We start from the raw sequence: 15,812 nt of genomic DNA on the forward strand, positions 1-15,812 counted from the left end.
AATTATGAGTTAGTGTAAAGGAAAAAGTATACATAAAAACAAACAACGTAGTACAAACAATTTTGAATTTTTAGTTATGTACGTGAGTAAGGCAATCCGACATTGCTCGCAACTTTGGGTCTCATGGGGGAACTGGATCTTGGCTTCAACAAGCTTCTTTTTTCCTTTCCTGTATACAATGATTCATGTTAGAGAAAAGTATTGTAACATAAAAAAACATGTATATGAATATAGATAATGTTTATTTTTTACTCTTGTAACATAAAAAAACGTGTATATGAATATAGATAATGTTTATTTTTTACTCTCTTGTTCTTCTCCCAATAGCCTTTTAATCTTGATTTAGATATTCCTTTTGGCCACATCTTCGTTTGGTCATTCGAATTGCGTTCTTCATTGGGTGTCTTTTTCTTATTTAATTTTTTTCTTTGCATGAGATTCTCACCCACTCAATATGTCATCGACATCGGTTGATAATTTCCTCATAGACTCCAGCATGAAATTTTCAACCAGTTCATTTCCTTATAATTTAATACTAATCTGTTATGCAAAATTTTGTATGTGTATACGAAAAATGAGTCAACTTGAAGAACTTGGTGATATTTGTGACTCCTTGCAATATCTATAAACATAGCTATTATATATGTCCCTTTTTTCATGAAGAGACCACCGCAATAAGAGATATTTATCAGGGACCTTGCTTATATTTTATAGGTTAAGATCCCTTAGAGCGAGAGCACATAGTACACCCATTGTTTCAATTTTTTTAGAATTACATGCAATTTCAAAATTACTTCTATCTAATAATCTAGGGCTTATATGTATCCTTATTATCCAAATTTTTAATGTAAAATTTTTGAATCCATGTTGGCATAACACTCCACAACAAGGCCACACAAACCATTTAATAACTCTGCTTCGAACACCGAATATAACTTTCTTGTATAAATTAAAAAAGTCCGCCTTAACACTGGACAACTTTTTTACTACGAGAACAATTACAGACTATTCACAATTAAAATCTTCATTCTTCTCATTTCTTCTCCAAGATTTTATGATATTTTCAAGACCTGGAAAACATTTAGTAAGGGAGTCTTTTGGCTTGGAGATAGCATGACAAATGTTATTAGTGGACTCACTTCTTTGAGTTGATAGGATCTCTATCCCAAATATTTCTTTATTAAAGGTCGGTTACCACTTATGACTGATATTGTATAGATCATCCAACCAGACATTGTCGTGTAGATTACCTTTCTCAGTCATTATACCCCAAATTTCTTCAAACTTCTCTTTAGAGTCACATCTGATCATGCATTTATAAAAAAGGTTATTGACTCTTTTACTACCCACACCACAATGGACTTTTGAAAGAAATTTATTGTATATCTATCTTTGGCATAATCTATATCCTGTGTGTGGCGAAAAATCTTCAATGGATCTAGCCATTGTTTGATCCTGATTACTGAATATTGTAATTGGGTGCATGTTATTCAATATTCGGATAAATGTTTTAAATAGCCACTTATATGAGCCAATCGATTTGTTTGATAAAAAATCAACTTTGAATAGAACATTTTGTCAGTGATGGTTCATACCAGCAATAGGAGAACAACATAAATTATATTTATTCAATCTATAACTTGTATCAAAGATTATGACATCCCCAAAGCAAGCAATCATAATAAAGTTTGGACATCCCATCACTCCAAAAGAAACTCCACAAACGATCGGACTCAACATTTTGGAAGTCCCAAGCAAACATGGTATCCTTAGCTTGTCTCTCCATGAACAGTTGCTTTAGAGAGTTAGCATCCCCATGTTTGATTCTATATCTTCTCTCTCTTTGTGTGAAATTGTAGGCATCTCTCTTCGTGCATTCAAGATTCTCCACTCCCTCGGCTTATGTAGTTAGAAAGCAAAATGCATAAGTGGCTCTAATCCCTGACTCTGTCATTGATCCGAGCACATCTGCAATGATGTCACTTATTTTTTTGCTCGAACTCAATAGATGCTTATCACCGGCCTCCGTCAAGGGATGGTTATGGCTTTATATAAAATTCTTAACTGATCAGTTATCTTCAACATCAACGACATATCAAATCATGGCTAGACAACCGGTCCTTGTGTCCACTCTTTTGAACCTCATTGTGTTATTGAACTTCGACTCTTTCCTGAAACTAGCCTTATCACAAATAAATTCCTTTGTCCTAATCCTCTTTGAATTTGGCTAAAAACTTTTGTGTTTTTTTTTTTGCACAGTAAATCCAATATAGTGTGCATAGGCACAATGTTTTTCATATGCTTCCTTCTTATTATGAAAATTTCAAGCTCGATGAACTACAAATTTATAAAACATATTAAGCTTTATTAGACATGGAAATAATATCGATCGAGTAGTACAAGCTCAATAAAACCAATATGTTCTACTAGAACCTTCATAATCTCAATAACACCATAATAACACCAAAATAACACTGAATTAACGCCACAAAATCACATCAATAACTCAGAAAGAACACCAAAATAACACGTTAAAATTCGTTTCATTATGCATTTAATAATTCTAGTAATAACACCACAATAATACTAGAATAACATCATATTAACACCACAATAATGCCACGAAACAACAAGATAACCCTAAACCCTAGGCAAAGGCACATCAATAAAACCTTAACATTACCCATCCAATGACAAAACAATAAAACTAGAAAAAATAGTATAACACCATGAAACGTTCTACTCCAACAAAAAAGTAAAGTTACACATCCAGTAATACAGTACCTACACCACAATAACACAAGACTAACACAATCTAAACCCCATCACAACACTGCAATAACAAATAAAAAAACCAGAAAGTTCTCGTCAGTAAGAATAAAACAACATACTAATACCAACATAACACACCAATAACCTAAACGCTAAACCCCATGACACCACATTATCCAATATAAAACCTAAATAGTGCTACAATCCCACAAAAATAAAACCATTTCATGCACAGCTAAACTCACCTCAATTTCATAGTTCTTACAACTATTTTGAGATTCAATCAACATTTCCTATTTGAGAGAGACATTCAACGCTTCAAAAACCTAGCTGTCGGATGCGCAAATGAAAAACACAACAAAAAACCAAAAGGCGACAAAATGTGCTTTTTCGAATGGATTGACAAGAAGAAAAAAATGACAAAAAGGTGCTTTTCGAAGGCGTGTTTAATTTTCGGCGGCTTGGATGAGATTCGAGTCGGGTCGTGCAGTAAAAAAAACTTCATTTTTCATTTTTTTTTTATCAGTGGGAGATAGGCAATGAAAAGGTCGGTGCAGATCCCCATTTGAGCAAAAAGGTGAATGATGAAAAGACTCTTGGTTCAGATTTCTTGCACGATAGGGAGGTAGGAGGCAAGTGGGGAGCAGATTTACGGGAGAATAGATGGAGTTTCTTGACGATCGAGTGAAGTGAGTCTACTTATGTTTGAGCTTTTCTTGTATTTTTTTGCTAATAGTGTCAACGTCGCTCGTCTTCTTGTCGATAACATGATTCGTGCTCACCGCTTCTAAAAAGATGTTAAATCTAAATATGTCTGGGAGATCATGCCCAAAGGGATAGAGCTTTTGGGACCGAGGAAAGGAAACTTGAGAGGGAGAGAAAGAGAGAGAGAGAGAGATGGGTGAGAGAGGAGGAGAGAAATACTTGTCCTCTCGAGGTGAATCGAGATGTTCCTAGGCTTGTGGACTCATTTTATTTTACAAAATATAAAACTTACAAGTGTGGGGAGCCAAAAAGTCCCTCACATTATATAACTCTCCTATTTATAGAAAATAGAACGAGTAAAATATAAAAAATAACATATTTAGTCTCGCTTTAAAGAGAAGAGCGAATGACATTCTAATCCATCTTATTTTGAATCTTATTTTGACCGTTAGAACTTCTCAAGATCGGCATAGACTATTTTCTATTATACACTAGCATAAAGAGTTGTCGCGACATTTAAACCAAATTAAATTTCAAATGTTGCTGTGATATATTAATTATAATTTCAACATCATAATGCGATACAAATAATTATAAAAAAAAGTGACACTATATATATATATATATAGTTTTGTGAGAACATTTAATATTTGGATTTTGGATTCGGAAATGGGTCCACTTGCAGCGTGGCATCCCAGCGAATCGCATTGTAGTTCGAATATTCGATGTTGGGAATATGCTTGAAGTATATGCTAGAATTCCATCACATCCCATTGAATTGTGTGGTCTTAGCAAAATAAATGTTTTACATAATTTATGATATGGCATTTACATACATACCACTCAATTCTTTGGTATTTACATAACTATATAACATCTATATTTTTTTTTATATTTATATTATCCAAATTTTTCACATCACATAAAAAATATCACTATTTTAAAAAATAAATTTTTTCATGCATATATAAGGTTGCATATATGTAAAAATTAAAGTTAGATATTTGATATTTTAATAAGTAGGAATTGAGTGGTATATATGTAAACCTTCCAAAGATAAAATAAGTTTCTCTTAAATTTCTCAATTAAATTATAAATTTGGCTTACTAACTTTATAAAAAAAAAAAAACATTTTTACTAATTTTGAAGCTGCTTAAATGTCGTCCAAATTTTTAGATTTTTATATGGTTTGAATGACATAAATGGCCTAGATGGCTACTTTCAACATCTTCAAAAATCTTTAAGGATGTTTCAGCTTTTATTTGTGGAAAAACTCATATTCGCCCCATTATTATTTTAGCTTCATGTGTGTGTGTTTGCGCGCGTACGTGTGTATTATATTGATGCTATTATGTGACTAAAAATTCCTTTTTTCAAATACAAATTTTGATGTTGATTGGATAAAATGATTTGTAGAGCCAAATTCAAAATCATATGAACTAAGATTTTGGAAAGTTATAGTTAAAACAAATGTCTTGGCTATATAAACCTAATGACATTAAAGATGATCCAATATGGGTTTGAATAAGCACAAATCAGACTCTTGAAGTGTGCTTGAAAATTTCTAGACTTTAATTGAAGGATCATTAAATCTCACACTTTTATGCAAATTAAGCATCTCAAGTAGAAAAATCTAACATGTTTAAGATCACTCAATTATGAAGTTATAAAGACACTTAAAAATTAATTTATGATCAAAAGAATTAATATGAGACATCTAACAGATTATTTTGAGATTTTGACTAGATTTATCAAATGCATTCAAAAAAATTATAATTAAACTATTATTCTCCTCATGAGAGAGATTCTTGACTTGAGTTGCAAAGGGCTAATAGATTCTTTTATTTAGAGATTTGAATTATTCTAAATATCGAACTAACATTCAAGTCTAACTACCACGATCAGCTACCGTCATCCATCATCTTTATCCAGGTGTTCTTCCACGTCTACCAAAAGTCACTATAATTTAATTATTGTATGCTGACAATCATTATTCAATCAACATTGTATAATTTCCACCAGCATTACACAACTATCATCATCCAACTATCATTACCTAAATATTGTCCACCCTCCTCCTAAGAGATTATTTTACTTAAGTCTCATGATTTATTCTTTTCAATTTTTTTAAATAAAATATGTTGTTGTTATACTCTTTTTCTTTATATGTTTATGTGCAATATCTTTGTATAAAATTAAAATCTAAAATCTTCACTCAATTATTATAAATTATCTAGCACACAATATACACTCACATCTTGATTTAACATGATTATATATCTTCTTCGTTCAAGCTTATTTGGAAAATAGTTAATATAGAAGGGATTTACAAACCTATCACACAATTCTTATTTATTAATTCCTGACATCATGTTTAATGTTTTGTCGAATGAAAATTTGCAGAGCCATTCATTAAGGATTAAAAAATTGCAGGGCGTGGAAGCAAAAACCGTTCCACTTGTTTCGGGCTTTTTGTTTTTGGTCCTTAAAACTTCAATTTCGAAGGGGAAATCCAGCGAGCGAAGGGCGAGAGAAGGAAGAGAAAGCGGAGCAATCAGCAGCCCTCCTTTCTCGTCGCAAGATTAGATTTTGATAGCCTGAGAAATATGCAGCCATCCTTCCTCGTCGCGAGATTAGATTTTGATGGCCAGAGAAATATGGCCGATAAATGTATGCATCAAATCTCTTCTCTGCATTCGCTATTGAGTTTCTTCTTCGTCCAGAACACTCTTTTCATCAATCAATTCATCGTATTGCATCTCCTTTATTGCTGTATTCAATGTCGTCAATGTCCTTTCCAGACACGCTTGCTGAGTTCCTTGATGTCGCCGTGGATGCCGCAAAGAACGCCGGGGAGGTGATAAGACCACGGCTTTGCTTAAATATTATTTATATGCTGATTCTCGGTCTTTTTTCTGTTCAAACGAGTTTTACCATAAGAATTTGTCCTTTTTTATATGTATATCGGTGATCCCTCAGGTCATTCGCAGAGGATTTTACCAGACCAAGCATGTGGAACACAAAGGACTGGTTTGTTTTCATTCTTCTCTCCCCCTTGTTCATTCTTTTGCCACTTGAGGTTAAAAAATCAAAGTTTGCACCAACCCAATCCTTCTATTTTAGCTAGGTCAATAGAAAGGTATTATAGGATCCGTTAATTCAAACAATGACAGCCTCTTAGATCGCAATTGATCTTTGAATGCTTGTTCCTTGATTTGCTGATAATTTAAATTTCGAAATGGGTTGTTCATGGGAGAAACTGATGGAAACGCAGGTGGATTTAGTGACAGAAACTGACAAAGAATGTGAAGAACTTATTTTTAGTCACATCAAGAAGCATTTCCCTACTCATAAAGTGAGTATTTGCCTCGTATTTTATAAAACTTCATTGGACTTTTTCGGGCTGTGAATCTTTTTCATCTGTATGTCAATCTTTGTTTGTAGTTTATTGGCGAAGAGACGTCCGCTGTTTTGGGTACTTCTGAGTTAACTGATGATCCGACATGGATTGTGGATCCACTTGATGGAACTACAAATTTTGTTCATGGGTATCGCCTTTGAAAAGATATATGCTCTTCACCATGCGTGCTTCTTGGGAATAGATGATCACCAAATCTTTTGCAGGTTCCCTTTTGTTTGTGTCTCTATTGGCCTCACCATTAATAAGGTCCTTATTTTGGGAGTTGTATACAATCCGATAATTGATGAGGTGAGCTTAAGACCTTTCATCTTTTAATTATATTTTGCACTGGATGAAATTTATCAGTAATTTTATTAGTAAAGTACCAAAATAGTCTTTTGACTATTTACATGGAGCCATTTTATTCCCTGAGTCAGTGAATCTATCAAATGCCAAAATAATTCCTATACTCTTTTAATATCAGTTGAAATAGTCCACACTGTGTACTATTTTAGCTTTCCTTAGAAGTGTTTGGGGACTTACTTGCACTTTTGTAGACTTTGGGACTAAAATGACCCCCTTCAAAGAGTCAGGGACTATTTGACACTTTTCTTGTAATTTTAAAGACTTAATATATACTTCAAGAGTCAGTGAGGTTCATTGAACTCTCCTCTTAAATTTAACTTCACATTCTCCATTCTATTTTTTGCAAAGCACAAACATGTTTTACTTGTTCAAGGCACGCTGGAATGGGCACATTGCACATTTTCACTAAAAGAAACAACAATCTTGCAATGTCTAGTATATTATCGTTGTCATCATCATCATTAGTGTTATCCTAATTATTTGAGACTTGCTTTTTGAATTTATTTCTCCTATATTTACCCGCCTTATCAGTGCATCTCACCTTCTCTATTGTATATGCCAAAGTCATTTAATCTATTTTCCATTACCTTGAATTCATTCAGTTGTACATCCTTGTCTCTCTAATATAATCAGTTAACATACGTTTATCATATATTTTTCTTAACGTTCTCATTATGGCATGTTGATCTTTGTTGTTAATATGTTTTTTTCACCTTGCATTGATCCATATTATTGTGTTGTAATTGCATAAAATCTGCCTTTAACCGTCCAAGGTATTTCCCTATTTGTGTAATTTGCATTGTATAAAACCTCTAAACTTTCCTATGTAAACGCATAGAACCTCCATTCTTCCTGAATATCTGTTTTACAGTCTGTCATTATTCCTCTCCATTTTCTATCACCTAAAATTTACATCCAAATACGTTCTTTCATTACTGTTTAATAATATTAGGAAGCAAGATGAAAACATTTCCACCGCTAGTCAAAAAACTGATTCATCTACGATATCGGTGCATTTTTTGACTTGATTTCAAAACAATGTTCTGCTTTTTCAAATCTTCACTTATACTAGTTTGGGAACTTTAACTATCATTAAGTTTTCTAATTGATCCTTCATTTTCTTTTTATGTTTAGCTTTTTACTGGTATTCGTGGACATGGTGCTTTCCTCAATGGTAATCCCATAAAAGGTACTGGTACTCTTAAATATTTTTGAAGGAATAATTATCTTTGATGTTTAATTTGTTTGTTATGGTACAAATCAAAGTCTTATACTATTTGAATGTTTGCAGCATCATCTCAAACTGAGTTATTGAAGTCCCTTCTTGCAACTGAGGTGGGTTGATCATCTTTGTGATTGGATAACTATTACATTTATGTAAATGAAATATCTAAATCATTTTTATAACTATTGTTAAAACTTATTCGCTTTATTTGTTTTTGTGAAAAACTTTTGATGGAATTCAATGTTAAAAGCTTTGACATTGAGCTCTTACTATTTTTTTTTTAATTGGTTTCCCTAGAAACATTTAGAAATGTGCATAACTAGTTTATCATGTAGGTCCTAAGTTTAACTAATGGAAAGGTTTTTCGACATATTTAAATTTCGGTAAATCAAACCCTTTCTTGATCTTGCATTAGTGGGACCTCCATGCACTCAACATACCTTGTTATCTCTAGAAAAAAATTTAAAAGAGAAATAAAATGTTGAAAAAAAAGTATGGGTTTGTTTTTGTTTAGCATCAGTCCTTTCATTAACTTCTCAAGTTATAAGATGCTAGGAAAAGATCTCATTCTAGATTGGTTTCATGTTGTATTAATCTTATATTTTGATAATATAGTGTTTTTAGCTATCTCTTTTATTTTTATACGGCATTATTTAATATTGCATGAATCTTATATTTCAAGATATGCCTTGTTCTTGTTAATTTGTCATGTTGGTTTTAACTTCTGAGGGTTATAGTATAGTTTCACGAAGATTTAGCACATGAAAAAATGGAAAAGCATCAATTGCTTGGTGCTTGCTTAAGCCTTCTCTGTTTGACATTTTTTTTTTTCCTTTTCTTTTTTTCATCCTTGCAGGTGCCTTTTTCTTACTTTCCTATCTGAGTACTATCCTTTCAAAAAAAGGATCATTTTTTCAGTCATAATGGGTGAAATAGTATTCATAATACCTTGCTTTTTCACATTTAACTAGCAGAAGTCAAAAAACTCATACCACTTTTTTACTAAATATTAAGTAAATAATACCCTAATGATGATGACCAGTCAGCTTAGAAGAAGATTTACCAAAGCTATGGACATGAGGATGTTAATACTGCTAAGTTCTTCCTAAGTCAACTGTCGAGAATAGTTGAAATTTAACCTTTGAGATTTTGGGATTGCGGAATCAAGGGATTCAGATTTTATATAGGATGATTGACTTGATCCGATTATTTGACATTGAGTTAGTAGAAGTCTGAAAACTCCTTCGTCTTTATATTGATTTTCAAGTAAACAATATGCAAATGATGATGATCAATCAACACAAAAGAAGATTACCGAAGCTATGGACATAACGATAGTAGCACGGCTAAGTTCTTCCTAATCAACTGATCATTAAAGGAGGTTCAAAAAGAAGATGTTTTGGTCCTTAAAGAACTAGCTTAAATTGTTTTAGAAAATTTAGGAGGATCTAACCAAGACAATCCTAAACAAACCTATTCATCTAGCATAACTTTGGGGAGTAGTATATGTCTTTATATTTGCTTTTTATCCCATCATGTTTGAAATCATTCAAATTTAAAGGAGATTCTTTTTGTTGATTTTAAAAGAAAATTTGCAATGAAGAGATAATCTAGATTTTTTTTATAAATATTTTTTATCGAGTCATTTTGTGGTTTTGAAATCATGACAAAGAACAACAATCACAATATGACTATTGTGAAACTCCTTAGATGAAAAGTTTTCATGTTACCACCAAATCCTCTTTGTCGGCAATAGTTGAAATTTACCCTGTTGAGATTTTTGGATTGTGGAATTAGGGCATTTAGATTTTTTTGTTGGGCGACTTGAGTTAACTCCCATGGTTTCTAAACAGAGCTGATTGTTTCGCGCTAAAGGCTTGAACTTAATCATATTATTATCCCATGAAAAAAAGACTTTTTTTAGTTAAGAGTTAATTATCAAAGGATCTTTATCATTGTGAAGACTTTGGACCACATGCTTGTTATTTTGAAGAGTTTGCAATGACCATTCAAAAATACTTCTCTAAGGACATTGTGTGTTTGCTTAAATAGCATTACAGTTGCTAAAGAAAATTATAACTTATTCTATCCTTTTGACTATGTTGGCCAAAACATCAAACATGATTGCCTTTACTAATATCCCCATTTAAAATGTTCTCTTTCAATTGCTGTTGTGATATTTTTTATACATCATATTGCATCTTGATAAATGATTGTTTGAACTCCTTGTTATTTTCTTTTTATTTATCAATTCTTTGAAAGTTTGAGTCTGAAAGTGTGAGCTTCAAAATATTCATGTGGCATTACAATAGGATTGAACGTAACATGATCAATCCACTCTCATAAACTTGTAGGGATAATGGAAGGCAAATTGGCATCTGTGGAATTTATGAGGAACTTTCTTAGAGGAAAAAAACTCTTTTCTCATTAAGGTTTGTCATTAAAACATCAATAGTTATATTCAAGTATGTTTTAATTCTAGGTAGGCCTACTCTCTTCAAAGTAAAAATAGGCCCTTTATGGAGGATAAGGTATAATATTACCTAGGAACCAAGGTGGATAACTTCAAAATGTTGGGACTGAGAAATCAGATTCGATCGATTCATAACCAAATCACACCATGGAAAAACACATTGATTTGAGATATCACGAACAAAAGTTGAAGAGAAGTGCACAATACAAGAAATCAAGAAAAGTACACAAGATTTAATGTAAAAAAGTTCAAGAATAGGAAAAATCATAGAGCCAAACCACACCAAAATTTTACTATAAAGTAATGACAAATGTACAAATTACACTACACTTAGAGTTCCTCTATATAAGCCTGAAACTCAGGAACGCTCCTCTCTCGATCACAGTAAAGAAAACCTTAGAAATCCAACACAAAATTACAGCACCGCTCGCTATATCCCACTTCTATTACACACACTGCCGAGAGATTCCTTCTTCGTATGGAAGTTAAGGACTCAAATCCCGATTGGAGAAGAAACCGCTCATAACGCAGGAGTGCCACTTCTGGGCTTTTCCTTTCCATGCGCTCCATCTTGAGTCGTTCTTCTGAGCATTGTATCACCCTTCCTAAGAACTAAAAATCCGACTGCTCTATTTCCGAACTTGGAAACCACCATCACGTGGCACAGTTGTGCCCATTAAGGGCTCTGAATTTTCTATTGCTTGGTTCGTTGGAAGCCTGGGCACCCTTAATTTCACTGGAGTGTCACTCTTGGGTGTTGGGGCACCCTTATATATGACTGGGTACCCCTATAGACACTGGGGTGACCATATGGGGCGTTGAAATGCTCTGGGTGTTGTTGGTGCTTTGATATCAAGCTCCACACACACTCCACTTTAGACTGATTGCACCCAATTCCTCTCCCCAAAAACTGCACGTCCATATCTGTATCATATTCTAGTCCTGTAGTGTCTCTCACCTTTTGTCTCAGCCTTCCTAAACCCCCACTGAAGCCAAACATAACTTTAATTTCTTAATAGTTGCCACTTTAGTCAACGTATATGCACGATTTTGAACTTTGTATCTTCTCTATGAACAACTATACATCTTTTAGAAGTGAATGAATAAAATGATATTTCAACTGAATATGCTTTGTCTTGACGTGAAAAGCAACATTCTTAGATAGATGAATAACACTCATATTATCACTATGAAATTTTTTAATCCCTTATTCCTTTGCTCAGTTCTGTCATAAAGCTCTGCAATCAAACAATCTTCTTGCTAGCCTCATTGATCACAATGTATTCGGTTTCTGTAGTTGAAAGTACAACAATCTTCTGCAACGTGGAATACTAACTTACTATTATGTTTTTCAAAGTGAATATATTATGTTGTACTTCTTCTATCATCTATATCATCTGTCAGATCTAAATCTTTGTATTTGGTTTCTGTAGTTGAAAGTACAACAATCTTCTGCAGCGTGGAAACCTAACTTACTATTATGTTTTTCAAAGTGAAAATTTTATGTTGTACTTCTATCATCTATATCATCTGTCAGATCTAAATCTACATATCTGTATGAATCAATCCCTGTACTTTTAGAATAAAGTGCTTTGTTGATTGTTCCCACCAAGTATCTGACAATCCACTTCACCATCTTCCAATGATGTTTGCCTGAATTACCCATGTATCTGTCAGCCACTCCCACTATATGTTCAGTATATGGTCTTGCACATATAATCACATATACCAAATTTCCAATAGGTGAAGCATAGGGGATTCTTCCTACCTTTGCTTACTCAACTTTAGACCTTTGCTTACTCAACTTTAGACTTATATGACAGTTCCTTATATAACTTGAAGGGACTACCTAAGTAGGTCTACACTGGTTTTGACTCACTCATGTTGAACTTGTGTAGAACCTTCTCAACATACTCTACATGAGATAAATCCACTATATCTGTACTCATGTTCCTGTTGATTCTCATCTCGAGTATCTTCTTAGCTGGATCTAAATCTTTCATCTCAAACTCCTTTGATAATTGTTTATTCAAGTCTCAAATTTTCTTCATATATGTTCAGATAATCAACATGCCATCCACAATAAAAGAAGTCAGATATAATAATTATAATTTTTTTTATGAAACAATAGCGGTCCACCTAGCACTTCGTATAATCACTGTCTGACAAGAATCTGTCAAATCTTATATATCACTATTTTAGGGCTTGCATCAAATCATGAAGGCTCTTCTTCAACCTGAAGTTCATTTTTTTTTTCTTGGAATCTCATAACCTTGCGGTTACACCATATATTGTTCCTCTTCCAGATTACAATGTATGAAGGCCGTAATTATGTCCATCTACTCTAAATGTGAGATCTTCCTCTATTACTAGGCTTGACACGACTTTGATAGGACTATTGTTCACCAATATCAGCAAAATATATTGTAATAAAAGAGAAGACTTCTATATCAGCCATGTCACTCTATTGGACCTGGCTTCAGTTGCAGGTGCTGAGCAACTTCATGTGCTTCATCAGATTGAGCACGTCTCCTTTCTCTTTCTTCTTGATCACCATTGCTTTCTATCTCAACATACTTGAACAACTCCTCAAAAATAGTTGACGGACAATCTTGCGTTCTGTTCTTGTCCTTATACATCTCTATTTCATTTAATATCACATCCCTGCTCTTGATGAACATTTGATTCTGATAATCGAAGAATTTGTACCCAAATTCATCTACATCGTATCCAATGAACGTGCACTTGACATATTTTGAGTTAAATTTACTTCTATATCTTGCATCAACATACATATGTTGAACAACCAAATATCCTTAAGTGAGCTGGATTTAACTCCATGTCACTCCATGCTTCTTTAGGTAAGCCTTCATTCAAAGGTACCGACGGATAATGATTTATGAGCTAAACTGCAATATTCATTACTTCTGCCTAGAACTGTTTTGGCAAGCCTATATACAACCTCATACTCCTAGCATGCGCTATGATTGTTCTATTCATGTGCTCAGCCACACCATTCTGCTGTGGTGTCCTTGGAACAACGAACTCATGTCTGATCCCTTCTCAAGCATAATAACTCTTGAACTTCTGATAACGATATTTTCCACCATTATCTGATTTGAGTATTTCAACCTCAAGTCTGTCTCATTTTTTAATATGGTCTTCCACTTCTTAAACACTCTAAATAAATCAGATTTATGCTTTAAAAAGTAAACTCTTACTTTTCTGGTATGATCATCTATAAAAGTGACAAAATAGTAAGAATTTTCAATGAATTGAACTTGAGTGGGACTTTAGACATCAGTATGTACTAACTTCAGTTTCTTAGACCTCATCATTGACCCACTTTTAAAGAAATAAACTCTCTTTTGTTTATCATATACATGGTCTTCACAAAAATCTAGATCTGTAGATTTTAAGCCCTAAAGCTTATTTCTTAGAAATTAGATACTTCGTACATGTAGTACTCATATAATCAGGTCTGCAGCACCAAGGACCTACATCAACCTTTGTTCCATCCACATCAATGATTTGTACCATCTCATTGATCAGGTGAAGTGTGTCTTCAATATTGTTTCGAGCCACCACCATTGCCCCTGGTCACTCTCCTGAATCACCTGTGAAATTAGTCATGTACCCTGGCCTTATAAGTTGGCTCACAGAGATTAAGTTTCTCTTCAAAATTGGAACATGTTTAACTTCATCAAGCTTAAAATTGTTCCATTTGACAGTTTGATATCAATATCGCCCTGTCTTATAATATTGTAGGTCTTATTATCTCCCAAATACACTTTCCCTAGATCACTGAGTGTAGTTTTTAAACACTTCTTTGTTGGAGCAAGTATGGAAAGAGACACCTGAATTTACTATCTAAGATTCAAGGCTGTCTAGGGATAAAACTAGAAAGTCACATTGGATTTTACCTGTGGAGACATTTGTAAAGAGATTTCTGCCTTGACCTCCACCACCAACTTTCTTCAGAGATTTACAAGTCTTCTTGAAATTACCTTTTTTGTTGTAGTTTCAACAACGACCTCTGTCGTTTTCTCTTTCTGACTTGGGCTTTCCACTTATTGACTTGACTCTGTCTCTAACTATATTCCTTTCTAGATTTCTTTCCCTTGTTCTAAACATTCAAAACAAAATTTGAAGTTTCACCAATCGCCTTCTTTCAAATTTCTTTCAACACTAATCTCATGATATCATCAAAATTTAACTTCATATTACTTTAACTGTTGCTCACCGTTTTAACCAGAACATCCTAACTGTCTGGCAATGAAGATAGAATTAAGAATGCTCTGACATTGTCATTGAACTTGATGCCCACATAACACAATTGGTTTGTCACAATGTTGAAATTATTCAAATATTCAACTACAAAACTCCATTTCACATCCTTATTAGTGTTATCATGAGATCCACCATAATTTTCTCATTAACAATGTTGAAAGCAATAGATGAATAAAGTGAAAAATAGATCAAACCTAATGTTGTTTGATCAATCATTTCACATTTTTCCAATGTCATATATTCATGTTTTTGGTGATCCTTCTAATAGCACTTACAATTTCTTTTGATACAATGAATCTTCAACTTGCATTTTCCAGAATGCAAAGTTTGTTTTGTTAAACTTCTCCACTTTGTACCTTGCTTTGTCTATTATTTCTCCCATTCAAATCAAAGATCTTCAAAAAACCTCATTCTTATACAACTTGTTGAGAGGGAGAAACTAGATTTGAATGATTTACAAACCAAATCACATTGCAAAATAACACACCAATTCGAGAGATCCAAAGCAAGAAGCGCACAATAGAAGAAATTCAAAGAAACACATAAGATTTAACTTGAAAAAACTCGAGAATAGAAAAAAA

At 33.3% G+C, this 15,812-nt stretch overlaps 1 protein-coding gene across 1 annotated transcript in view; it reads left to right on the forward strand.

Annotated features, from left to right (window-relative positions):
- Positions 1-5,875: 5,875 nt before the first annotated feature.
- The window catches only part of LOC110032633 (inositol monophosphatase 3-like), a 14,680-nt gene continuing 4,743 nt past the window's right edge, over positions 5,876-15,812 (forward strand). The window contains exons 1-8 of the mRNA XM_020736317.1: positions 5,876-6,147; positions 6,279-6,334; positions 6,457-6,507; positions 6,752-6,832; positions 6,922-7,025; positions 7,102-7,186; positions 8,378-8,432; positions 8,535-8,578. Of these exons, the coding sequence (XP_020591976.1) occupies positions 6,084-6,147; positions 6,279-6,334; positions 6,457-6,507; positions 6,752-6,832; positions 6,922-7,025; positions 7,102-7,186; positions 8,378-8,432; positions 8,535-8,578 (540 nt within the window). The 5' untranslated portion in view covers positions 5,876-6,083. The remainder of the gene's footprint in view (positions 6,148-6,278; positions 6,335-6,456; positions 6,508-6,751; positions 6,833-6,921; positions 7,026-7,101; positions 7,187-8,377; positions 8,433-8,534; positions 8,579-15,812) is intronic.

The sequence above is a fragment of the Phalaenopsis equestris genome, unplaced genomic scaffold (assembly GCF_001263595.1).
Source record: "Phalaenopsis equestris unplaced genomic scaffold, ASM126359v1 Scaffold000989, whole genome shotgun sequence".
In the NCBI taxonomy this organism is placed as follows: domain Eukaryota; kingdom Viridiplantae; phylum Streptophyta; class Magnoliopsida; order Asparagales; family Orchidaceae; genus Phalaenopsis; species Phalaenopsis equestris.